This window comes from Lonchura striata, chromosome 8 (assembly GCF_050655825.1).
Source record: "Lonchura striata isolate lonStrDom1 chromosome 8, ASM5065582v1, whole genome shotgun sequence".
NCBI lineage: Eukaryota > Metazoa > Chordata > Aves > Passeriformes > Estrildidae > Lonchura > Lonchura striata.
This window is the reverse complement of record NC_140710.1, coordinates 1173759-1200425: the sequence shown is the minus strand read 5'-3', so window position 1 is coordinate 1200425 and position 26667 is coordinate 1173759. Positions and strand designations below refer to the sequence as shown.

Here is a 26667-nt window from a genome sequence, read left to right as displayed (position 1 = left end):
CTCCTCTGGGATCTCTGGGGCACTGCTGGGATCTGGGAGCCTGCACTGCCACAGGAATCAGAGCTGAGCCTCCTCTTCTGGTCAGGCTGGCTCCAAAGAGCGCCGGGGAACTGGGAATACAATCAAAATGAGCTCAGAGAGCTCAGAGTGCCCTGAGCTGGCGTGAGCACATCCTCCCCCAGCAGGCTCGGAACATCGGGGATGTGGGGCAGGACCTGCTCCGGGGCTCCACTGACACTCCCCGCAGGAGGCAGGTTTGGGGACGCCTCTGCACCTCATTCTGCTCCTCAGGGGCCTCTCACAGCCCTGCTGAAGGACAAATCTGAGGGACAGGAGCAGGGAATGAAACTCCCCAGTGCCTGTGCCAGGCTGGGGCACTGGGGCAGCAGCTGGGCTGTGCTGGGCAGGTCTGAGCAGAGCAGGGTCCCACCAAAGCCCTGCCCTGCTGGCACTGAACCGGGTCACTGGGGAAAGGGCAGAAGCTGAAAATTAACTCAGTCTGACCCAGGAGTGCCAGCTCTGCCCAGGAACCTCAATTCCAAATGGTGTCACCGGGTCAGTCTGGGAGAAAATGGGTATTGGTGGCTGGTGCTGGGGAAGGGATGGACATAGCTTGTCCTCAGCCCAGCCAGAGCTCCTCCAGCCCAGCCAGAGCTCCTCCAGCCCAACCAGGTCTCCCCCAGTCCAACCAGAGCTCCCCCAGACCAACCAGAGCTCCTCCAGCCCAACCAGGTCTCCCTCAGTCCAACCAGAACTCTCCCAGTCCAACCAGAGCTCCTCCAGCCCAACCAGAGCTCCTCCAGTCTGACCAGAGCTCCCCCAGTTCAACCAGAACTCCCCCAGTCCATCCAGAGCTCCTCCAGCCCAACCAGAGCTCTCCAGTCCCAGCTCCCCTGGGCTGCCCCACTCCTGCCCGGGGTTCCCCTCTCCCGGGGGCACTCTGGAGAAGGCACTTTGGGACTCTTGGTGCCTGGATCTGCCTGGTCCCCCGTGCCTCACCTGCTCCTGGTAGGCGTCGGTGCTGCGCTGGCCCTTGGTCTGGATGAGGCACCGCTGGGGCTGGGGGGCCCGGGAGCCCTGCGAGGACGGGATCTGGATGGGCAGGGGGGGCTGGTACTGCTGGATGGTCACCTTGTTCATGCTGCCCTCGTACTGCTGCTCCCGGCTCCGGTGCTGCAGGCTCTGCGAGCCCATCAGCGTCTGGATGTGGCTACCTGCCTGTGGGCAACCAGCGCGTTACGACAGCCGGGCCCGCGGCTCCAAAACCCTGCAGCCCCAAAACCCCAGAGCCCCAAAACCCCAGAGCCCCAGAACCCTGCGGCTCCAAAACCCCAGAGCCCCAGAACCCCAGAGCCCCAGAACCCTGCAGCTCCAAAACCCTGCAGCCCCAAAACCTCGCAGCTCCAGAGCCCCGCAGCTTCCCCAGAGACCCGCAGCTCCAAAACCCCACAGCCCCAAAACCCCAGAGCCCCAGAACCCTGCAGCCCCAAAACCCCGCAGCCCCAAAACCCCACACCTCCAGAGCCTCGCAGCTCCTGCATTCCTGCAAATCCAGAGCCCTGCAGCCCCAGAGCCCCGCAGCTCCAAAACCCCACAAATCCAGAGCCCCGCAGCTCCAGAGCCCCACAGTGCCCAGAGCCCCGCAGCTCCAAAACCCTGCAGCCCCAAAACCTCGCAGCCCCAAAATCTCGCAGCTCCAGAGCCCTGCAGCTCCAAAACCCCACAGCTCCAAAACCCCACAGCTCCAAAACCCCACAGCTCCAAAACCCCACAGGTCCAGAGCCCCGCAGCTCCAAAACCCTGCAGCTCCAAAACCCCACAGCTCCAAAACCCCAGAGCCCCAGAACCCTGCAGCTCCAAAACCCCACAGCCCCAAAACCCCGCAGCTCCAGAGCCCCGCAGCTTCCCCAGAGCCCCGCAGCTCCAAAACCCCACAGTGCCCAGAGCCCTGCAGCCCCAAAACCCCACAGCTCCAAAACCCCAGAGCCCCAGAACCCTGCAGCTCCAAAACCCTGCAGCCCCAAAACCCCACAGCTCCAAAACCCCACAGGTCCAGAGCCCCGCAGCTCCAAAACCCCACAGGTCCAGAGCCCCGCAGCTCCAAAACCCCACAGCTCCAAAACCCCAGAGCCCCAGAACCCTGCAGCTCCAAAACCCTGCAGCTCCAAAACCCCACAGCTCCACAACCCCGCAGCTCCAAAACCCCACAGCTCCAAAACCCCACAGCTCCACAACCCCGCAGCTCCCCCAGAGCCCCGCAGCTCCCGCATCCCCGCAAATCCAGAGCCCCGCAGCTCCGGAGCCCCCACACCAAACCTTGCCCCAGGCAGGCACCTCCTTCCCTCACATCCCATTTCCCTGGAGGAGCTGAGCCCCTGCACCCCACCAAATGGGAGAAGCCACTGGGATATTGCTAAAATATAAAAATGCTATAAAATATATCAACTGGAGGGACTGGCAGCATTTTCCCACACGGCAGCAATACCAGAACGTTCCCTGTGGTTCTCAGATTTCTGCATGGATTTTAATGTTCTCTTTTCAAGGAGGAAAAAAAATCCTTTAGATTTGTGAAAGAGAAGTTCACCCTGGGCAAGTTTTTCACTTAAGCACTGGGATAAAGATCCCCTGCTGGCCTCTGGGGCTGGGAATGAGGGCTCGGACGCTGCTCAGCCCGATTTCTTCCAGATCAGGGGACAAACAACTCGTCTGTCAGGGCCAGCTCCATCCCTCACCACCAGCTTCCCTCCTCCTCCTCCCCGTGCCCTGATGGAGGCCAATCCTCCTGGCAATCCTGCACTCAGGGATCCCCAGCTGCATCTCCCTGTGAGGCCAAGGATAAAAGCCTGGAGCAGCTGGAGCTCCTTGGGATCCTCACAGGTGCCGGTGTGACATCGCGGTGTCACTCACTGCTGCACTGCAGTGGGTGGGATGGATCTCCTGACAGTGATCCCTGCATTATCCCGGCTCATCCCTGCAGCTCCTCCTCCAGCACAGTTCCTGAGGATTCTCCGTTCTCCAGCTTTATGGCCGGAGCAGCTCCTGAACCCACCAGCAGAGCTGGGGCTGGGAGGGGCACCACTGGAATCCAGTATCCACCAGCACAGAAGCACCAGAAAGGGAGTTTATCAGCAAAAATATCAGCTGTATCTGGGCAGGGCTGGGCTGGAGCCACCCCAGCACTCGTGTGTTTATGGACTGAAGAACATCTCTGGGGTGAAACCTTGCCATGAGACCCTGCAGGACCAGGGCAGGAGCAGCCCTGCCCAGCCCTCTGTGCCCACTGCCCACAGCAGAGCCAGAGCACACACAGGGGTGATGCCTCAGGTTTTGGCTTTTCTATTTTTCAGCTTCTGAGCTGCTTTAGTTGCAGTTCTGAGCTTCACACCAGGGGATGCTGAGCTCTGTGCACAGAGCAGAGACAAAACAATTCCTGCTCCAGCTGGGCACCAAGGACAAATGATCCAAACCTCAGCCCAGGAGCACAAACAGCGTGGGCTGGAGAGAAAAAAACAAGCAGGGTGGGACTGATGGGCTGGAGCTGGAATGGGACAATGAACTCCAAGGTGCCAATGGAGCAGAACTGATCCCAGGGAGAGCCCCGGGAGCGCTCGTGCATTTTGGGACCATTTTGGGTCATTTGGGTGCAGCCCTGGCTGGGCTCTGGTGCTGCCCAAGGTGGATCCATGGAGGAGATGCTTTGGATAAATCCCTGCTTTATTCTGGGACTCTGCCCAGCCTCTGCTCCAGGGCAGCCTGAACAAGGCATCAAGGCCAAAGTGACAACACTGCCCTCAACTCACAGCAGCTCCTGCTTTGAGCCTTGGGACAGCCCCGGGTGCTGTGTCCTCCTGCCCAGAGCTGTCCAGAGCTGTCCTGTGTCCTCCTGCCCAGAGCTGTCCAGAGCTGTCCTGCTGCCCAGAGCTGTCCTGTGTCCTCCTGCCCAGAGCTGCCCAGAGCTGTCCTGTGTCCTCCTGCCCAGAGCTGTCCAGAGCTGTCCTGCTGCCCAGAGCTGTCCTGTGTCCCCAGGGCGGGCTGGTGGCACCCCTTACCTTCTTGGTGACGGTGTCGGGGGGCACGTCCCGCCGGCCCAGCGGGTAGGGGTTCCAGGGGCTGCCCACGGCCACGTCGTCCTGCCCGTTGTCCAGGAGGCTGCTCTGCTGCGACGGGGTCTGTTCACAAAGGCAGGGCAGCCTTTAGTCACCAGCACAAACCCTCCACGCTCAGCGGAGCCACAACAACCCTCCACAACACCCCAGCAGCGCACTGTGGCCACAGCGCCCAGCCTGCCCGCTGCTGGGCATCGCTGGGGGGGCTCTCTGCAAGCAGGAGGGCTTGAGAGGTTCAGGACAGAAATAATGAGAATAATGAATGGTGAGAGAGAAGAGAAAATTCACTGAACGGGACTCGATGCTTTCAGAGGAGCAGGTTTTGGCAAAATTCCAATATTTATACAGCCTGGCATTAATTCTGGAGTTCCTCACTGCTCATTCCAGCAGCAGGAACTTTTTTTGGAAGGATTTGCCACCCAGGAAAACGAGCTGTTTGTGTTTTCTGCAGCAAACATCCCCTGCTGGCAGCGCCGAGGCTGTGCTGGCTCCGTGTGCAGCTCCCAGAACCTCCTGGCTTGTGCCAGGGACATTTTTTACAATATTAACCTGGAATTCGATGTTTGTCTCATCATGTATGGTCACAACATACAGGAAAAGTTTCCTCAACGCTCATCATTCCCTTTTCCCTCCTGTTCCATGTTTCTTCCTTGTCGCTTTCCCCTCTTTTTATTTAATTCCTGTTTGCAGGATTTTGGAGGGGGTTTGGACTTTTCCTGCCTCACCCTGAATTTCCATTATCTGTCCCTCTATTTCTCGACCATCACCGGGAGTTTTCCTAACACTTTTTGCGTGTCATACTTCCCAAAATTCCAGCATTGTCCTGCCACTGACAGCACCTGGCACAGTTCAGTGGTTATTGATTAATGGGAATCTCAAAAGGAACAAAGTAATATTCTTCCCCTCTGCCATTCCAGGCATTTCTTCTCCAGCTTTGAGTAAAAACAAAAAATCAGGATACGCTTCTCTAGATGGATGAAGAATTAATCAAATTTGCTTTGAAATGTGGGGATTTTTCCATTAAAAACTGTTTTTAAACAGAAGTTGAAAAATTGAAAAAGTTGAAAAAGAAGGAAATTATGATTTAAATCACATCTCTGAGATAAGGTGAAAAAAGGCCAACCCTAATTATTTAAAATTAAAGGAAACTTCCATTATTATTTTTTTATCATTCAAGATATCTTCCAGAAAAAAAATCATGGAATGTGTGATTTTCCTTCTATGAAAAAACACTAGGAAAAAAAACATTTCCCCTGTTTAAAGCCCAGGATCTCCTTGCAGAGCTTTCTTTACCCCATTAAAATGGAAAAACGAGCAATCCCCTCCAGAGCTGTGCTGGGAATCTGCTCACATCCCGAGGGATGGATTTTTGGAGCCCTCCCCAGGCTGAGCCTCTGCTCCCCCATCCCTGCTGTTCCCAAGGGACGTGGGAATTCCCATCCTGGGAATGGGCTGCACCAAACCAGGAACTTTTAAACCTTTTCACTGGGAGCCAGAAGGGGAAGGGATCCCTCTGGAGGTGGCTGGCCCTGCAGAGGGGAGTTTGCACTCCAGAGGGAAAAAGGAAAATGCAGAGAGTGCTCTCAGCTTCCTTCGGAAACAGGGAGATCCTGGGGTTTCATTTGTTGTGGCAAAAGGAATTTATCCCTAAAATTTAGGCTGTTTTCTGAGCTGGGACAGGCTGCAACCCAGCTCCACTTCCATGAAATCTGGGGAAAAGGAAAAGCGGCACTTCCCACATTTTCTGCAGGGAGCAGATTGATGTAATGAACATTTTCAAGGTAATTCATTGTTAAAGTTGATCTCCTGACATCCAGAGCTCACTCATTACTCTCTTGAATCCAGGCCACGGGAAGGAGGGAGCAGAAGAGGCAAGGATTAAATTGCTGTGGCCTGGATTCTTTAGGAAATGCAAATTCTGTGGAAGGTGTGAAGCAATCAAATTAAACAGCACTAAATATACACGGCATTTTTCCAACAGTCATTTCCCCCTGCGGTGATCTTTCCCAACAATCGTTTTCCCAAAGAGTACAGCCAGAGAACAACCCCTCAGTGCAGTTCAGCGTCACAGTTTCTATGGATATGGATCAATGGAATGCTGGTGAGATAGAAAAGCAGAATAAACCACATCGGACCCGCACCCCAAAATAGATCACAGAGCAGATTTCCTCAGACATCCATCATTAATATCCATATTCACCTACAGCCTGAAACGCCCTGGCAGTGGCACAAACCACCTCATTCCTAACGTGTGGAGGGAACCAGCCCCACTCTTTGGGGTTGGTGCCCAATGGATTTTGGCAGGGACTCGTGACAAGCACCTGAGCAGACAGACAAGTTCTGGGGAAGCAAAGACAACAGCGGGATGTCCCTGCCCAGCACACACATCCAGGTGGGATCCCCCGGAGCCTCCCGCCCACCAGAGCAGCACGGGAGCCCGGGGGGACATGGCATGGAGGTGACAGGGGATGGAGGGTTGGGGACATGGGGAAGGCGTGGCACTGCTCCCTGTGTGCTGCCATCCTGCCCGGCACCGCCGGAATTCCGGCTGGAGCACGCGTGGGCAAGCGGAGCAGGGCACAGCTCTGGGCCAGCTCCTGCTGCTGCTGCATCATCCTGCTCTCCTCAGACCCCTGGATCTGAGCCTCCTGTGGGAACTGCTGGCCAGGCTGCTCCAAAGGGGCCAGCCTGGCAATTCCCAGCACAGATGGAGCACTGGGATCCGGGCTCTGCTGCCCTCCTGTCACTCGCAGAGCTGCTGCTGCTGATCTGTGCCCTCAGCTCCTGTGCCAGGGCAGGGGAGGCTGAGCCGTGCCCATCCCTTGGGATGCAGGGAAAGGTCTCAGCATCCCTCCCTGGCACTGAGAATCCTGCAGGAATGGCCCTCTCTGCCTTGTCCTGTGTGCCTCTCCCTTCAGATATTCCTCGGGAATACATAGTTTTGCATGTCTGTGCTAGTCAACAATATACTGATAATAAATACAAGATAAACAGAAAATGAATGAGGAAAATAGTCTCTTTTTCAGGTGTTTCTCAAAGTTTAAAACGGGTTTGGGGTGTGGTAATGTGTTCAAAACCCATCAGGTATTACAGCACACCCAATTAATGTTCAGATATTAAAACCCCTGTCTCCCGGAGCCTGTTTAACATTTCCACACCCATTTTTCTAGGATCAAACAGTCCCAGAGCAAACCACATTCCCCACTGAGCCAATGACAGCGCTGGCGTGTTGAGGAGAGCAGGAGAGCAGGAATGGCAGCCAGGGAGCTCCAGAATCCAAAAAGCAAGGCCACCGAGGGGCAGGGCTGCATCCCTGCCAGCCTTGCTTTGTGGACTGGGCATCCTAAAAGCACGAGGAGGAGGCAGAAGCTAAACCAGGAGGAAGCAAGGATCATTAATTAACCGGGAATGCCGGGAATGCTGGCTAGCCCATACTTACTTTCGGTAGAGGTAGCTCTTGAAGCATTTGGTTTTCAAATTTAGATTTAGGCTGCAAGTTTAAAGTCATGCTTCGGCCGGCATGCATGGCTGAAACCCCTCCAGAGTGCAGCATGCCAAGGCTAACTGTGTGGTGTTTGTAAGCAGCGCTCTGAGTAGAGGAAACAACCACGGGACACATATGAACACACATGCTCAGAATTAAGTCTCACACATACATGGTTAAGTTCACAGAGTTTTAGTTTAAGCCAACAAACAGTACCGAGTACCGATAGCTCCTCCAGGCATGCACTGGTCACACAAAGCGAGTACATTGCTCCTCGTACAGAAAATGGGCACCAGAGAGGACTTCCACGCTGACAGCACAAGGGGGGTGGTGGGACCTGGAGTTCACCTGGTACAAGTCTTGCTTTTGCAAAAAAAAACCCGGCCAAATTCGGGGTGGGCTGTGCCTGGCGTGGAGGAGCAGCCCCTGGGGAAGTCCTGCTCCATGTAAACCTGGCTGCCCACGCGGGACGAGCTGGGCAGGGCAGGGACACGGGTGCTGTGCCCACCCCAGGGACTCCCACGAGCACAGCCTCCAGCTGGCAGCCCAGCCCAGCTCCTTGGAGCTCTGCACCCAGCAGGAACCACCTCGCAGGGGTTAGGGACAGCCACCAGCGTCAGCTTGGCAGGGTTAAAGCACCCTTCACACACGTTGTAAACCAAGTGTAAAGATGTTCCTTAAGCCAACAACACCTGGCAAGGGTTTATTTGCACCAGGAAGGGCCCTGCTCAGGGTGCACTGGTTCCCCTGGGTAGGAGGTGGTTTCCAGTGGGTTTACACAGCACAAGGAAAAGAGCTGAGGGAGGAAAATGCTTCAGCCTTGGAGCCCCCTTTTGAAGTTTCCCCATTTGATCCTCAAGGATAATTTAACATCATCACATCCCAGCAACTGGAAGGTAAGGAGAATATTAACACCAAACTCAGGAGGCTCTAGCATAAAGCAGTATATGGACACATTTGGCAATGACTCCTTAAGCGTTTCACCACAGGAATTTGTCACAACCACTTCAGATCACGGAGTAAATCGGATTCATGGATTAGGTCATTAAATAGGTAATGACTGAATCATGCACTAAAGTACCCTTTGGATAGAAGGCAAATCAGCATAACTTCCTACAGCTAACAGGAGTTATGATCACATTCCCATTAGAACCGTGGCAGTGGATACCCAGGGATATTTCTCAGTTATAGACACTTTTAAGCCCCCTGCACTGACAGTGACACCAGAGCTAAAATACATTTTATTACTTATTCTCTTTTTCCTTTGTTCCCTTTTACTGCCAAGACGGGCCCAGCACCTCTCCAAGCTCTCGGTCGTTACTGACCTGGTGGCTCCAGCAGCGCTTCCATGGACAGGGGAGAACCTCAGGGCTCTTCCTAATTTTGGGCAGAGCTGCAGGAGCCAGCACCCCAGTGACAGGCACCGGGGCAGAGCCTCTGGATTTAGCCAGGCTTCAGAATCACCACCCCAGTGACTGCCCCAGGGAACGTCACCAGCGTGAAGCCTCTGGGTTTACCCAGGACCCGGAGCCACCACCCCGGTGACTGTCCCAAGGGGCACCATCAGTGAGGAGCCTCTGGATTTTCTGGGATCCCTCACTCCAGCTGAGCACCCCCAGGGCCCTCGGCGGGCCGGTCCCTCTGACACCACGGCAGGAATTTCAACCCTGGCAATTCTGGTGGTCACCACTGCACGTGCAAATCGTTTGACAGAGCGAAACACACAACTAAAGGCATTAATTGCAGAGAAATGCCAAACATACCCTGTCTAACCTTCTAGCTTCTATATGTCTAAGTAGCTGTTGTCTCCAGTCAGCGGGCATTTTAGCACAGCTCTCATTTCCCTTCCCAGGGGGAGGCCTCGGCTTTATATCACTGCTATCGGAAGGCTTGTCGCCATAGTTACCCAAGTTATAGTCTGACGGAATCTTTTCCAGCAGAGCTGCCATGGTGGGCCTCGCTGAGACCGGCCGCGTTTGGGCCGTGCCGTAGCTCTCTGTGCTGTAGCTTCGTGCCGACAGGGGCCTCCTTTGCGTGAGGTTTTTAACGGGGAAGCTCCCGGTCTGGGCTTTCACTTCCTGGTAGGAAGGGTGCTCGTCTTCGTAGCGCCCGTTGCGCTTGAGGAACTGGGCCTCGGGCACGGCCACGCCGCCCTGGCGCTCCGGGGCGCCGCGGAACGCGGCCCGGCCGTACCTGTCGGCCGGGGGCAGCTCCTGGGGCTCGCCCACCCTGCGGAACACCGACACCTCCGCCGAGCTGGCCAGCGAGTCCGCCCTGCGCGGGAAGCCGGGGCGCGCGGCCTGGCCGGGGAACGGGGCCGGCGGCTCCTCGCCGACCGAGGGCTGCGAGAAGGAGAACATGGGCTCCACGGGCCCGTAGCCGCGGTAGCCCCGCGGGCTCACCAGCTCCTGCGGCAGGCTCTTGGCCGGCTGGGGCAGGTACTCGGCGTGGAGCTGGAAGGGCGGCAGGAGCCGCTTGTCGGCCGGGAGCTCCACGGCGCCCTGGGGGTTGAAGCTTTGGTCGAACTGGTAAACCTTCTTGGTGACCGACGCCTTGTGCTGCGGCTGCACCTTGACGCTGCCGTAGGTCAGCAGCTCGTCGTCCAGCATGGGCACGGACTGGCTGCGGGACATGCTCAGCACGCCGTGCTCCGGGCCCAGCAGCTTGTCCACCCGCTCGTGGGGGCCCACGGTGTCGTTCCCGGATGCATAGTTTTCCAGGGGGATGTTGTACACCTTGTACGCACCGATGTCGATCTCGTCGATGCTCTGCGACTTCTTAAACTTGTTCGTTTTTAAATCCCTCATCATCGGGGAGAGCCGCTCCGTGCTCTTGCTGATGGAGATGACGTTTTTGGAAGGGTCTGGGCGACAGTGCATGTGGGAAAAGACGTTCGTGAGGCTCCTGTTAGCGTTGGCGTCGTGATATTCCCACGGAATTCCTGGAGTGAAAGTGCTCGTCATTTCGGGAGACCCCTTGACGTGATCTTTCCTCTCGGGCAAAGGGCTGGTGTTGGGGGTGCTTTCCAGTTTGGAAGGAAAAGCTGTCCTGTCTTCGAAAGGACTGGGGGTTCTGGTCCAATTTTGCCAAGGATTGGGAGGAGGCACTTCAGAGTCGTGTGTGTTTCTGAGCGCGGGCTGCTCCAGCTCCAGGGGGATCCCCACGATCCTGTCCTGCCGGATCAGCGGCCGGCGCCCGTGGGCGGAGGAGCTCCTGGATTTGGTGCTCAGCAGGGGGTTGGTGCCGGCGTTCTCTGCCGCGCTCTCCTCGGCCACGAATCCCGTGTTGTCGTAGTGGGAGCTGTCGTTCCAGCTGTCGGCGAAGGCGTCGCTCAGCGGACGCCGCTCCGGGCGCGCCGGAACATTCCCGGCCGGAGCCGCTTCCCGCTGGCTCAGCAATGGCTTGGTCTCCAGGGGCTGTGGGAACGACTGGGCCAGCCTGCAAAGACAAGAGAGGGGAACAAGATAAAATGTCCTCTGTCCCAGCACGTCAGCGCTCATCGTCCTTGGAAAGCGACCCGGCCTTCTCCCATCTGATCGCACCGGGAGACTTTGGGGGTTCTTAGCACGGAATATTCCCAGCTGGAAGGGCCCCACAAGGATCACTGAGTCCAGGAAATCAAACCTGCCCCCTCGGTGTTCTTAGCACCAACTGAGCTACTCTCAGGCTGTTGGGAACTCCGTGGATGTCGTGCCACTGGCACGGGAATGGCGGCAGCAGGTTTCTGCCCCGGAGCACAGACTCCGTCGGGACACGCACGGAGAAGCTAAGAAGTCACTCAGAGGCCTGGCTGGCTCCATGCTGTGTTCCCAGAAATCCTGCTGAACAGATTTTCCTGCTGTAAAAATAACGGATGAGAGCAGCAGAAGGTTTCCCCCCCCGTTTTTAACCGGAGACACCAGAGGCAGTTTTTGCCTGTTCCCCATCCAGCTCTTTAACGGGGCAGAGCTGCTGAGGGAACAATGTGAGGGGATTTAGGGCTGGCACAGACAGGACAGGCTGGTCCTGGAACGTTTCCAGCGCAGGTTATGGCTTTCCAAGAACCTTTTGGGAGGTCCAGGGCAAAGGGAGCTGCGACAGCAATAATGGGACGCCAACAGCTGCAGGAGCTTTAATGCCTGGAGATGGCACAGAGCTGAACCACCAGCTGTGGGATTATGGAATACGGAGGGCGGCCATCCCCGCACAGCCAGCAAGGGACCAAAAAACGTGGGTTTTTAAACCCAAACGCCCTAACAGGGTCGCTCTGAGGGCCCAGAGAGGACTAAAAGGGAAGCAGAAGCTGCGTCAGGAAAGATGTCACACCTGTTCCCCCACAAAGAGTTATTCACTGCTTCTTTAGCCGTGGTCTGCAGGGAGCCCATTTTTACGTGCGCGTTGGAGGACCCTGAGGAAGCCTGGGAAGGGGAATAGTCTGAGTAAGTGCCTGAGGAAACGCTGTTATTCAGACAATGGATCTTATCTGCTTCAGACTCATCTGTCGACTCTGAAACAAAACACAGCAAACGCTTTCAGGGGGTGGCACTTGGGAAGGAAACACCAGAAAAACACATTTTTGAGTTAAATCTATTATTGTGCTGTATTGGGTTGTACTGATACGTGCACAAATGTCCACGGGCTGTGGTTTACAAGCAGAGGAGGAGCACCCCCACCACAAGGACTCATCTCAAAGGCTGTAAATCCATCAGTACCTTTCTTGTCTTTACCCAGCAGGACGAGTTTTGGGGGGTAGAGCGGCGTCTCGGGCATGGAAGGACGGAGCTCCCCTATCCTCATCTCGCTGCCAGGATGTCCAAAGGCATCCTGAGGGACACAACAGGGCAGAGTCAGCACAGGGAACAGCAGCACTTCAAACTGCAGCACACAAACAGCTCACAGCCTTCTCCTCGTGATCGTTCGAGCACCCCAAACCCATCACACGGGCAGTGCGGGAAGTTCTAATTAGTCAGCAGAAAGTTCTAATTAATCCTACACAAATCCTCCTCAAAATTAGGGTGATGTGCTCGTTATGCAAATGTGGACAAACCAGATGGAACTTGCAAGATACATCAAGGCCGTGCAAACATTTTTGAGGAAGTCAAGGTCACCAGAAACGCTGCCAGTAGAAAGAAACAAACCCAAATGGAGTGTAAACAATTGGTATTTCAGGAGGGAGGATTCCTCCCTCAGTTATTTCTGGCGAGTCCTTCCAGAGATTCAACTGTCCCTGGAGCTGTACTTAATTAAAATGGCTTTGTCTCTGAGGAGCTTGTGGCTAAATTAAAATTATTTGGATTAAATAAACTTCTGCCTGAGGGTTCAGCGCACCTGACCTTCACACAAGCCCTGCCACAGGACATGTGCTGAAAATAACCCCAGTTAAACTGGGGGAGGAAAGGGGGACTCGTTCTTAGAAAGAGGAATTTTAAATTAGGAGAGTTAGGGCGGCTAGGAGGGAATGAAGGCACCAATGGGAATTTTGGGGCTTTTCTCATCCCTGCAGGAAGCTCGGAGATGAGGAGGACGAGTGTCCTGGGGAGACAGGAGGGTCTCTGTACCCTGACGGGTTGTAAAGGTTCTCCAGTGAGTTTGGAGAGGGAAGGCAAGAGGGAGAGATGTATTAATTAGAGAAACAATTTAAACTGGAGTACCCAAACCAAATCCGCATTGCTGGAGGGTTTAATGCTACCAAGGTCTAAAAAAATCTTCTTGCTTTCACTTGCAAGGAGGAAACTTTCAGAGGTTTACTGCCATTAAGTACTTTTTGTAGTGACAGAGATTTGTAGAAGCATTTGCCATGCGATTTATCCTCGGAGAATTTAATTCTGTTTACACCAGAGCTATTTCAAACCCTGTGTGTCTGATGTTCTGCTGGAGGCAGGGCCTTCCCAGAAGAGCCATCCTCGTTCTTCAGGCAGTTCCGTGGTGATTCCCACGTGGAGTGACCCAGCCCAGCCTTCCCTTCCCCATGCAGAGGATTTCCCTGGTGCTCCCCAGGTGCCCAGTGACCCCCAGAGCCCTTTCCCAGCGCAGTGGAAGGAACTGGTGGGAGCCCAGTGCTGGGTGCAGAGCAGTGCAGGGGTGACGTTCTCCAGCTGAGCAGCCCGGCTGTGCCGGTACCTCTGAGCTTTGGGCTCGGTCCTGCCCGCCCGGGGCCTCCAGAGGGGATTTCGGGCTGTGCTCAGGGCCAGCCTGGGGGCTCTCGGGGGGTTCTTTGGTTTCTTTAGCTTGGACCTGGAATCCCAACATTGTGCCATGAAGCTTCCAGGAGTTTGAGGCTTAAACTGCTCCCTCCCTTGCTGGAAGAGAGGGAGACCCGGCAGTTCCATTTTTGACAAGATGGTGAACTTCAGGTGCGTGAAGTTCCTCATTTTATTGTATTTTCCTTTTCTTTTCATCCCCCAGCCCAGCTATCCAACAAAAACCAATGCGCTTTTGAAAGAACCACTCTGGCATTTGTGAATCTGCCATGAATATGTGAAATATGCTGTAAAAACCCCAAATAACATTCCATTTAATTCCACTCTCTTTAAGAGGACCTTTTTCATACAAGATGAAGAACCAAAAGGTCACTAATAGGAAGAAAATTGCAAGGAGAAAGGAATTGCAATTGTGTTTGAGTGGGTGCCTGGAGATTATTCCTCAGGATTAACTGGGGAAGGATGCAGGAAGAGGGCAGAGAACTGTGGTGAGGAGAAAATACCTGGTACAAACCATTAAAACAACTGGCAAGAGAAATATCACCAAATATTTGGGCTGAGGACACAAGAACATTAAATTCTAATCTGGAGGGACAGAATGTTTGGAATGACCAGACTCCTGCAATCTGCCTGGAGCAGCCCAGGGCTCTGGGAAGGGATGAGGCAGGGGAAATGTGGGATATTCTCAATGCAAACCCATCAAGAACAGGAACTATAAAGACCTGACTTGCTGATCTTGATGTTCCTCATTTTTTTCTCATGGAAAGGCAGCACAACTCCCGGAATAATCCCAGACTCCTCTTGGGCCAAAACTCACATCTTCCAGAAAGAATGAGAATGATGAAGAGGTTTGTTATAATTGATGATTAATCAAGATATTGTTTGCTTATTGAGCATGGAGGTGAAGGATGGTACAGTGGATTTGACATGCAGCTCTTCATTCCAGATGCTCCTTTTCATTATTTAGAAACAGTTTCTGAAGAGACACATGCAAATTAATTGCAGGAAAAGCCAAAAGAGATCAGAAACCAGCTTATCTGAGGATGAAAAGTGAGCGCTGCACCTGAAATTCAATTACCTGGGATCAGAAACTGCCTTCAGCCTTTAGCTACATCACAACACACCTGCAATTTCAAAGTGCACTTTAACTCGAGGCTTGAGCTTGTCTGCTAATTATCTGCAAAGCAAATGGAGCTTAATTATGTTTTATTTAATGGGTTACAACTGAAATCAGGCCAATATTGTTCACAAATCCATTCACACTCTGCCTACACTTCCCGTGTGTTTTATCCTGGTGCAGGAAGCCAAGGAGAGGGAAATGGATCTGCACCACCCTGATTAGAGCTAAAAACCCCTCCTAATGTCTGGGAAGGACAAGATCATCCCTTTTCTCCTCTTCAGCTGCTGGAATAGTTGTGGTCCCACTCTTGACTCCGTTCCAGGGAAATGAAAACCTGGAAAAGTTCCCCCACCTCCAGCATGACAACACGGGATGTGAAATCTCATCTGTTGGCCCGTGGGAACAGGGGGAGCTCCCAGCCCTGCTGTGGGGCAGGATGAGGGAGGGACCTGCACTCCCCTTGTCGAGTGGCACCCCAGGGGTCACCGCAGGGGTCACCGCAGGGGTCACCCCAGGGGTCACCGCAGGGGTCACCGCAGGGGTCACCGCAGGGGTCACCCCAGGGGTCACCCCAGGGGTCACCGCAGGGGTCACCGCAGGGGTCACCGCAGGGGTCACACCAGGGGTCACCCCAGGAGTCACCCCAGGAGTCACTGCAGGGGTCACCCCAGGGGTCACCCCAGGAGTCACCCCAACAGTCACCCCAGGGGTCACCCCAGGGGTCACCCCAGGAGTCACCCCAGGGATCACCCCAGGGGTCACTGCAGGGGTCACCCCAGGAGTCACCCCAGGGGTCACCCCAGGAGTCACCCCAGGGGTCACCCCAGGGGTCACCCCAGGAGTCACCCCAGGGGTCACCCCAGGGGTCACCACAGGAGTCACTGCAGGAGTCACCCCAGGGGTCACCCCAGGAGTCACCCCAGGGGTCACCACAGGGGTCACACCAGGAGTCACCCCAGGGGTCACTGCAGGGGTCACCCCAAGGGTCACCCCAGGGGTCACCCCAGGGGTCACCCCAGGGGTCACCCCAGGCTCTGGCTGCAGCAGCTCAGCTCTCCCTGCAGAGAGCTGCGAGGTTCCTGCACCCACGCAGCCCAGGGATGTCTCCCCAGCAGCATCCCATGTTTGTGACTGCCATTCCTCCCTTCAGCTGCATTTCCTGCCAGCCTCCAGGACCCTGCTGGGGCTCAGCTCACTGGGATGTCTGTGTTTTCATTGAAAAAAATGAACATTATTTTAACAAATATTCACAGACCACTGATTTCTGGAGGCCGCATCGCCAGCCACAGCCACGAGATCAAACACCTAAAAACTCTGTCAGGACATGTGGGTCAAATTCCAGATAGAAACATGTAGTAAAAACCCACAGAAAGATGTTGAGAATATTCAAGTTCAAATGATAGATAATACAAAATAAATTCTATATATTCAGCAGCAAGAGCAGAATGTCAAGACTCGTGGCCTGAGTCACCAGCTGGTTCAAGGACCAGATTTACGCAGTGAGAATTTAATGAGTAAAAAGGAATAATGGTTCAATTGAAGAGCTCAGATTTAGATGGAAATGTGAGTGATTTAACTGAGCTATTTTAGTTGAAATAAAATATTTAACTTCAATATTTTGGTTCTAATTGAAATAGTGCCTAGAGTAGAAGACTTCCGAAGCCAACTTGAGGAGCAAACTTTGGGGGGTTATTTTTTTTAAGGAATGAAAATGTTAGACTGCAACTAAAACACAGCGCTGAGAGAGCAGCCACAGCTGAATGTGCAATATTTGTGCCAAAGACGTGGAAATCTGAGGGAGAACAATTCCTGCACACAGGGCTGACCACAGACAGGGGAGATTTCAAGGATATGCCTGTTGCAAAGACAAGGAGTTTATTACAATGTTCAGATAACAAAGGAGTGAAAAAGAAGGAAAAGGTTTCTCCTCCTTTATTTCTTTCCAGCATTAAAACTGTGCCAGGACCTTCAGGAATGCTGGCATTCCTGCAGACCTCTCCAAGCTTTTCAGCTCCCGTGGGAAGGGATTCCCCTTGTTTGGTGGGGTAGATGAGAGCAAGCTCCAGCAGGACTGCAGGATTTAGGAACCCACCTTTTGGGGATTAATCCTGGGGTAGGATCTGTCCCTGTGCTTGGCAAACACTCCGGGAAGAGCTGGGCTCTGCAGCTCTCAGCATCCAGGGCTGCTCCCTGCACAAGGAGCTCTCCTGAAGCCTTCGTTAACTCTGGGCAGGGTTAATTGCATTCCTGCTCCTGGCAGCAATCCCAAGGGCAGAACCTCCTGGCACACAGACCCAAGGAGTCTTGAAGAGATGAAATGGGATGGAAATGGGGCCTGGGCCCATCCTCCTGTCACCTGCCAACCTCACAGCCTTGAAACTGAGCAGAGTGCTGGGAGAAATCCACAGCAAAACTCCCATCCAGGGGGATTTCAACCCAAAAATTCAGCAGCACTGGGGACAACAGCCACTCAGTCTAAAACTGGACGAAACTCAGCAGCTCAATCTAAACCTGAATGCAACCCAGCAACTCAACATAAAACTTTACTGGTAGAACAAGGAACTCTCGGGTCTGAGGCTCCCAGCAGATCAGAACATCCTCTGGGGCTTCAAAACCCTGGAAAATGGGTCTGGAATTCTGGAGAGGAGCAAGGTCCTTCACAGTACCTCCACGGAGATCTCCTTGGGGGTCAGGGGCCACTTGTGCTCGTACTTGTCCTTGCCCGTGGGGTCGGTGGTGGCAGCTGGGGCCGAGTTCTCGGGCCGCACCCCCAGGCTGGGTTTGCTCACCAGGTTCTGCACGGATTTCACCATGTTCTTCAGATCCTCGGGGTATGGCGTGGGGTAACGTTTGAGGTTTATCTCCACCTGAGCAGCGGGGAAGGAGGAGTTAGTGAGGAATGGCAGCAGAAGTACAGGACGGAAACAGCGCAAAGGAGAGCCTGGTTACAGTTGTGGGCTGAGGGCGCTTTCCTCGAGGTTTGGTGGGTCTGTCTGGGGAGTTTGAGGAGTTTAAGGACTGAAATTTGTTCAGTCCCTCTGTGTCAGCATCGAATGCAATCCTAGGGCAATAAAATAAGGGATGGAGTGGTTCCCTGCAAGCCCATCTCTCCCCCTGGGAGGGTGTTGGTTGGTAGCTCTGCACTTTGCTGCCACATCCCATCACGCCTTCCCAAACAATCCTGCTGTAAATGCAGAATTAATTCAGCCACGCTCTGTGTACTCAATTAATGTGAATTATGGATGGCAGCTGAGAGCAGGATCTGATCCTCTGGGAGCCATTGGCTCCTGGAGATGGATGATGCTCACACACAGCCGGGTGTCTGCAGCTCTTTTCTGGCACAGGGGAACAGACCCAGAGCTCTCCAGGGAGTCCCCAGGGCTTGACTGAGCTTTTGCTGAGGGACAGAACCACAGATTTCCATCAAAACCCCAATAATCTGAACTTCCCAGCTTTCCTAGAGCGTGTCAGGGTGATGAGGCTGGGCAAATTCAAATTCCTGCTGGTGGTAAAGGATCTGGAATTGAGCACACGGCAGCTTTTACCTCGTGGTGCAGGTGAGCTGATTTAAATAGCTCCCTGCCAGAGCTGCTGCATTCAAATTCCCAACGACCAGGAAAAACACACTTTTGGATTTAACTGAAAATGGTCTGTCCATAGGAATATTTCAGAGGCAAAAGCATGATTGATTTGGTAAATAAAACCGTGTCAAGTGCTGGCATCCAGATCTGAACCAGGAGAGAGCAAACGTCATGGGGTAGAACAGAAAATGTTAAAATCTCTGAGTGGGATGTCACTTTTAATAAAGAATTCCAACAGAAAAAGACAGATCAAGTCTGGAAAGCAGCACTAAAAGCTCTGCTTCAATTATGGTTGAATGGATTTGTGCTCAGGGGTGGTCTGATGAGGCACTTGGTGTCTGCCAGAGCTCTGGCCATGGCTTGAGAGCAAGGCACAGAGCAAATCCTCAGGAATCAGCCAGGGAGAAGGGGCTGGAGGCTGGGATGAGACAGACAATCCCAAACTGGGATTTCAGCAGGAGTTCCAGCCCCTGGGAGCGTTAATCTTCATTAATATCAAACAGCCAAACTGCTGCAGCCCTGGTGGGGGACAGCAGTGGGGTGCAGATCTTTCCCTCCCGGATCCACACTCGCCATCCCAGAGGAAATCTGTATTCCCTGCCAGTCCCATTCCAGGGCTACATCAAAAGCAGCCTGACCCCGAAGAGAGAATTTTCAGAAGTTCAAAATCCTTGATGGAAAAAAGCTATTGAACAACCCCAACTATCAAATCTATTTTAGCATCTGTCTGGCTGAAAGTTCAGTTTGATGAGAGATAAAAAGTGAAAACTTCTTCCGCTGTTTTGAAGTCCTGCAGTGTTGGTGGTTACTGCCTGTTGAGAATTTATGTTTATTTGAATTTATTCCTTAAAGCTCCAGGGAAACTGCTAAAAATGTTCATGCTGAAACCTTCAGTCATGTCACCCCCAGGGAAAATTCTGATAAAGGTTGTGGAACAACAGAAAACTTTCCCAGATGCTGTTTTCCATGCATGACCCATAAACCTGCAATTCATCAAGGGTAAAATTCAATTTTAATTTATTTATTGTGAGGTGAAGGCTTTTTTTGGCTTCATTTTCTGTTTCACTAAAGCAGAAGAGTCCATTAGCTCTGGGCACAGGAGCTGGAGAGAAATTCCCAACTGGGAAAAACATAGGAAAGAAAAATCAAGAATTTCCACCAAGTTCTCAATGGGGTGTTAAAATGCTACTGATAAGAGATCTGTTAATTTGAGAAGTAAAATCCAAATTAAACCTCCTCAGATGATTTTATCTGTGACCCTACATTTTACCCTGGGTATTCTACCACAGTTAGAAATCTGCAGGGTTGAAGTGTGGGACAATTCCTTGATATTATTCAAGAAAGACACATTTCCATGCCATGTAAAGGCTGGCAGGTTTCAAAATATCCAAAATATCCTCCTGACAGTGCAGCTGATTGAGGGACTGGGGGAAAACTCTGCAATGACACAAATTTCATGGGACTGGGGGAGGAAGTTCCTGCTTTGAACTTCATTTTTCACAGGTGATGCCCTTTCCATGAGGCTGCAAAGCCCTCGCTGACTTCTGCTTTGAGAGGAATATGGGATTCCCTATGGGATTCCCATATTCCTGAAAAAGCAGTGGTTGGACAGTAATTATGTAGAAATTAATAATATAATATGATATACTATGATATACTATGATATACTATAATATATCATACTATACTATAATATAATATACTATAACATAATATACTATACGATACCATACTATACGATACCATACTATACTATACCATACTATACTATACTATACTATACTATACTATACCATACTATACCATACTATACTATACTATACTATACTATACTATACTATAATATAATATAATATAATATAATATAATATAATATAATATATATGTATATTATATATAATTAACACATATTTTATATTTAACATATAATTAATAAATTATTAACATATTATTATAATAGATATATAATTATATACAATTAATTATATTTCTATATAATATATATAGAATATATAACAATATAATTAATGATATAATTTATAATATAGAATCTGCAATTTAAAAAGTCAGACAGTAATTCAGTCTCAGTTCCCTTTGGGACAGAGCAGGAATCTGACATTCAAACACAAAGCCAGCTCAACTCAAGACCTGCATATTGAACTCTGCCCAGAAGAAGTGAGTCCCAGAATAAATCCAGCAGTGCTCACCTTGACTTTCCCTGGATTCTCCTCCTCTTCCTTCTTGTCCTCGAATTCGAAGGCCACCGTCATCCTCTGCTGCCTCTGCTCCTCCCACAGAGTGGGGTTGAAGCTGTCACTGTCTGACTGGAAATCTGCAGGGAGTTGGAAAGGGAGTGGGAGTGACCCAAACGGATTTTCCTCGTTCACCTGGGTGATTGTTTGGAAACTCCGGTGGGAACGGAGAAACCACTCCAGGGTTGTGAATAAAAGTGGGATGAGAGTGGTGGGAAGCGCCACCAGGGCTTGGGGCAGCCCTGGAGCAGAGGGACAGCGTGAAAATGTGAATTTAGTGGAGCTGTGGCAGGAGCCAAGCCTCAGCCCAGCCAAGGACTGCACATCCCCAGCTCCTGTCTGGAGCCAGCAATTCCTGGTGTGTGCACACCCAGAGCTGGGCTCACACTGCCCCTGCAAAGCCTCGCTGAAAATTAAAGGGGTTCAGGAAACGTCAGGGTGAAAGTTTCCATCAGAAAATGTCAGTGTGCAAACATAAATCAGAAAGTGTCAATCTGAAAGTGTCAGTCAGAAAATGTCGGCGTGAAAATGTAAATCAGGGAATGTCAGTCTGAAAACATAAATCAGAAAATGTCAGCCTGAAAACATAAATCAGAAAATGTCAGTGTGAAAATGTAAATCAGGAAATGTGTCTGAAAACATGAATCCAAAAATGTCAGTCTGAAAACATAAATCAGAAAATGTCAGCCTGAAAACGTAAATCAGAAAATGTCAGTCTGAAAATGTGAATCAGAAAATGTGAGTGTGAGAATGTAAATCAGAAAATATCAATGTGAAAATGTGAATCAGAAAATGTCAATCTGAAATTGTCAATCAGAAAATGTGAGCCCGAAATTGTAAATCATAAAATATCAATGTGAAATTGTGAATCAGAAAATGTCAGTCTGAAATGGTCAATCAGAAAATGTCAGTTTGAAAGTATAAAACTGAAAAGGTAAATCAGAAAATGTCAATATGACAATGTAAATCTAAAAGTGTAACTCAGAAAATGTCAACATGAAAATGTCAGTCTGAAGGTGTCAATCAGAGAATGTCATTCAGAAAACGTCAGTATGAAAACGTAAATCAGAAAACATCAGTCTGAATGTGTAAATCAGAAAATGTCACAATGAAAATGTCGGTCTGAAGGTGTCAATCAGAAAATGTCAGTCTGAAAACATAAATCAGAAAATATCAGTCTGAAAGTGTAACTCAGAAAATGTCACCGTGAAAATGTCAGTCTGAAGGTGTCAATCAGAAAACGTCAGTATGAAAATGTAAATCAGAAAACATCAGTCTGAATGTGTAAATCAGAAAATGTCACTGTGAAAATGTCAGTCTGAAGGTGTCAATCAGAGAATGTCAATCAGAAAACGTCAGTATGAAAACGTAAATCAGAAAACATCAGTCTGAATGTGTAAATCAGAAAATGTCACTGTGAAAATGTCAGTCTGAAGGTGTCAATCAGAAAATGTCAGTCTGAAAACATAAATCAGAAAATATCAGTCTGAAAGTGTAAATCAGAAAATGTCACCGTGAAAATGTCAGTCTGAAGATGTCAATCAGAGAATGTCAATCAGAAAACGTCAGTATGAAAACGTAAATCAGAAAACATCAGTTTGAAAGTGTAAATCAGAAAATGTCACCGTGAAAATGTCAGTCTGAAGGTGTCAATCAGAAAATGTCAGTCTGAAAACATAAATCAGAAAATATCAGTCTGAAAGTGTAAATCAGAAAATGTCACCGTGAAAATGTCAGTCTGAAGATGTCAATCAGAGAATGTCAATCAGAAAACGTCAGTATGAAAATGTAAATCAGAAAATATCAGTCTGAAAGTGTAAATCAGAAAATGTCACCGTGAAAATGTCAGTCTGAAGGTGTCAATCAGAAAACGTCAGTATGAAAACATAAATCAGAACACATCAGTCTGAAAGTGTAACTCAGAAAATGTCACCGTGAAAATGTCAGTCTGAAGGTGTCAATCAGAGAATGTCAATCAGAAAACGTCAGTATGAAAACGTAAATCAGAAAACATCAGTCTGAATGTGTAAATCAGAAAATGTCACCGTGAAAATGTCAGTCTGAAGGTGTCAATCAGAGAATGTCATTCAGAAAACATAAATCAGAAAATATCAGTCTGAAAGTGTAACTCAGAAAATGTCACCGTGAAAATGTCAGTCTGAAGGTGTAAATCAGAAAATGTTACCATGAAAATATCAGTCTGAAGGTGTAAATCAGAGAGCGTCAGTCTGAAAACGTAAATCAGAAAACATCAGTCTGAAAGTGTAAATCAGAAAATGTCACCGTGAAAATATCAGTCTGAAGGTGTCAATCAGAGAATGTCAATCAGAAAACGTCAGTATGAAAACGTAAATCAGAAAATATCAGTCTGAAAGTGTAAATCAGAAAATGTCACCGTGAAAATGTCAGTCTGAAGGTGTCAATCAGAGAATGTCAATCAGAAAACGTCAGTATGAAAACGTAAATCAGAACACATCAGTCTGAAAGTGTAACTCAGAAAATGTCACCGTGAAAATGTCAGTCTGAAGGTGTCAATCGGAGAGCGTCAGTCTGACCGCCCGGGAACCCCGTCATTCCTGCGCGTGGGCCAAACTGGGGGTGTCCCGTGGCGTGGGACGCCGGCGGCGCCGGGGCCGAGCCCCGAGCAGGAGCTGCTGGGCTTTACCTTCGTCGCTGCGGGGCTGCTGGGGGAACATGTAGTTGGTGAGCACGCGCTGCTTGGTCTCGGGGTGCGCCTCGGTCTGCAGCGGGATCAGGGCCTTGGACTGCAGGGAACGGGACAATGACAACCATGAGAATATTGGTCACAATTAACAATAGAACGGGAGCCTCCGTTCATTCCCGGTGTCGCTGTTGAGGCGGGGACGGGAATAAAATGACTCAAAGTTCAGAAGGCAAAGAACGATCCGTTTATTCAAAGTACATTGCTCTTTTATAGAGAGCATCGTGAACATGAATTCCACTGGTCTTAGGGTAAAACCATTTCACCTGATTGGTGCACTGGACTCAGGTCAGTGTGGCAGAACATATCTATGAACGATATGAACAGAAAGAGAGATAATAGATAATTTACATCCCTCTGGGACTTTTTCCCAGGCAGAAACCTCTCTCCTTTTCTCTCTGACTGAACTGAGCATATCCATATCCTGGCAGCTGGGCAGGATCCAGCTTTCCCTGTGCAGGGAATGCCAGGCTGGCTGCAGCCCTGCAGGAGCAACATTTATTTTACACAGTTTATTTTACACAGGTAAAATGAACTCCCGGGGCTGCAGGGGTGTGCAGCCCCCTGACTCCCGCGATTCCTGGCATTCCCAGCAGAACTGGACATGGGCAATCCCGCCTGGTGTTCCGAGGGAAAAGGATCAGGCACTGCACATTTAAACACCCCTTGGGATGCGTTTTAACATCCTAACGAAGCGTTAATTAATGATGAGGAGTAAATTCCTGGTGGCTGGCAGTTCACCCGGGAGTAAACCTGGTGCAGGGCACAGCAGAACTCCCAAGGAGCATTCCCTGGGAATTCCTGCTGAGTTTGACTGCAGCTGGGGATGTTCGATCACTGCTCTGCTCTACCCAAAGTCACTCTGGTCCAGGAGCGACTGTCACAGCCCAGAGAGTGGGAATCAATCCTTGCTATGCCACAGGAAAGCCAAAATGCTGGAAAATGTTGTATATTTAAAGGGCTGGGGGTGTTCTGTGCCTGGGCTGCACCGCCAGGCAATGTTATTTTTAAAAATGCAAATCACAGGGGGAAAAACCCCCAAGATTCCTTATTTAACACATTAAAATTTATTAATATTTTTGTATTGCTCCCCCCCCCCCCCCCCCCCCCCCCTTTCAGCTTTCACATTTTTGGCTTGGCTCTTTAACTAAACGTACATTTCAGACTTATTTTAGGACTCAGCTGCTGCTGGAACCATTGCATTTCTCAGGGTTCCTGTTGCATAATTCGATTTAAAATAGAATCCCAAAGAATATGTGCTATAAACCAGAGTCCTGGAACAAAGAAATGCCCCCTCAGATTTCAAAGGCACAGCAATGAAGTTTCTCCAAAGCCAGAGCCAGAGTCCTTGTGCAGCTTTGACTTGTTTGAACTCTCCCTGACTGCAGTGGAGTTTAAAACGTGCAGGGATGGGAGAATGGGTGGGAAAAGGGAAGAGGAAGCCAAGGAGCGAGGAGCAGATGGAGCAAAGGGTGGGAACAGGATAATAACGAGCTTGGGAACAAACATCTTGAATTTCTACTTCAAAAATACTCCTGTGCTACTTCTGCCCTTTATTTACTACTCTGGTGAGGAGGCAGAAGCTGATCCTGGTAAAATAAATCCTGCAAAAGTGATTTTTCCGTGGTAAAAAATGACACCCAGCAGGATTTATGGCTGGATATGGAAATCTACAGCCAGGCTGGGAGCAAACCCTTCCAAAATTTTCCTAAATCTTGTATTGAGTGACAGCCCCTTTCCTAAGGAAAATGGGAATATTGAAAGGCATTACCTGGTTGTCAGAAAGCCACAAGGCAGCCAGTTCTTTGAGTTTGGTAAAAGTGAAGGGCAAATTCTTCAGTCTGTAAAGGAGAATATTGGGACAAGGTGAATCCTTCATTTCCAAAGTAATTTATTTAAAGATTTGTATGCAGCATGTTTATCACACTGAAATAGCTAAAATTTCACTGCTTTTAAAAATCAATTTTAACAAAATGCAATATTTTATCAATGTTATTGTTATTCCTGTCGTTCCTATTATTAGTATTATATATCTGATTAATATTCCACATTAAGAGTTCTGTTTGGAAAGTAGAACTGCTGACACCACATCCTTTGGTACTGAGGAAAGACTGATATTTTCCTTTGGTTGTAGTGCAATAAAATTACACCTATAAGACAGAAAAAAAGAAAAAATAATCTTTGTCCCAGAGAGCTTTAGAGGAACCTCAGTGCCACTCACAGAGCACCTTTTATTGGACACGGGAGATTTGGAATAGAAATATTCCAAGATGATGGAAAATTCATTTTCATCAGAGCATCAGACCAAAGATTAAAATAATATAAATATTCACAGTGAACCTAAATGACAAAATTAAATGGAGCAGGGAAAAAAAAAAGAAATCAACATTTTAATGAGACATTTAAACACAATTTCCTAAAAGGGAGTGGGAATGGACTGGATGGCAGGATATTTGTGGAATCTTCACTGAAGTTTTTGCCATAGCTCCTTCTGAACAGGGTGTTTTATAGAACCATGGAATCCAGGATGGTTTGGGTTGGGAGAGACCTCAAATCCCATCATCCCATCCCCTGTTCCATGGCAGGGACACCTTCCACGATCCCAGGCTGCTCCAGCCTGGCCTTGGACACTCCCAGGGATGGAGCAGCCACGGCAAATCTGGGAATTCCATTCCAGGGCCACGCTCACATCCAGGAATTCCTTCCCATTTCCCACCTAACTCTGCTCTTTCCCAACACTTGGCCTGGCCCACCCATGGACCGAGGCTCTCCCAGCACCTGGGAATTGAAGGAGCATTGGAAAAACCAAATCCTAAATGGGACTTGGGAAAATTCAGGAGGAAAAGCCCTTTTGTGCCAGACTCGGAGCCTGCATCCCACAGAAGTGATTCCCACGTTTCTGGGCACCTCAGAGTGGAACACAAAAGTCAGGAGTAGATGGAAAAGTGCCTCTGGGAGGGCACTGGGACGCTCAGGGAACTCGGGTGGAGGGGTGGGAATCAGAGGGAGAGGAACTGTTCATACCCCTTGGAATGATGTGGGACAAGACCATTCCATGCTGATTTTCCAGTTCCATTCCCAACCAATCACAGCACTCTATATTTTTCATTTGCTTTGCCAAGACCCCTGGTTGAAACTTTTAAACATCAAACAAGGCCTGATTTTAAAGCTTTTGAAAGGGAAAACCTCAAATTCAAGCTCAAGGATGGGGAGCACCCAAAAT

General features: G+C 50.2%; 1 protein-coding gene across 7 annotated transcripts in view; it reads right to left on the bottom strand.

Moving 5' to 3' along the window:
- The window catches only part of LRRC7 (leucine rich repeat containing 7), a 95110-nt gene that overhangs the window by 3385 nt on the left and 65058 nt on the right, over positions 1-26667 (bottom strand). For 3 of the 7 annotated variants that reach the window (XM_077785298.2, XM_085586073.1, XM_085586072.1), the window contains exons 13-22: positions 25216-25285; positions 23388-23487; positions 20678-20802; positions 17556-17756; positions 12282-12393; positions 11896-12076; positions 9354-11028; positions 7546-7695; positions 4050-4169; positions 1000-1218 (exon numbers count right to left, since the gene is read on the bottom strand). In XM_077785298.2, coding sequence (XP_077641424.1) covers positions 1000-1218; positions 4050-4169; positions 7546-7695; positions 9354-11028; positions 11896-12076; positions 12282-12393; positions 17556-17756; positions 20678-20802; positions 23388-23487; positions 25216-25285 — 2953 coding nt within the window. Of the gene's footprint in view, positions 1-999; positions 1219-4049; positions 4170-7545; positions 7696-9353; positions 11029-11895; positions 12077-12281; positions 12394-13689; positions 13804-17555; positions 17757-20677; positions 20803-23387; positions 23488-25215; positions 25286-26667 lie in introns of those variants that run through there. The other 4 variants (XM_085586075.1, XR_014956984.1, XM_021535601.4 and 1 more) reach the window with 4 other exon arrangements.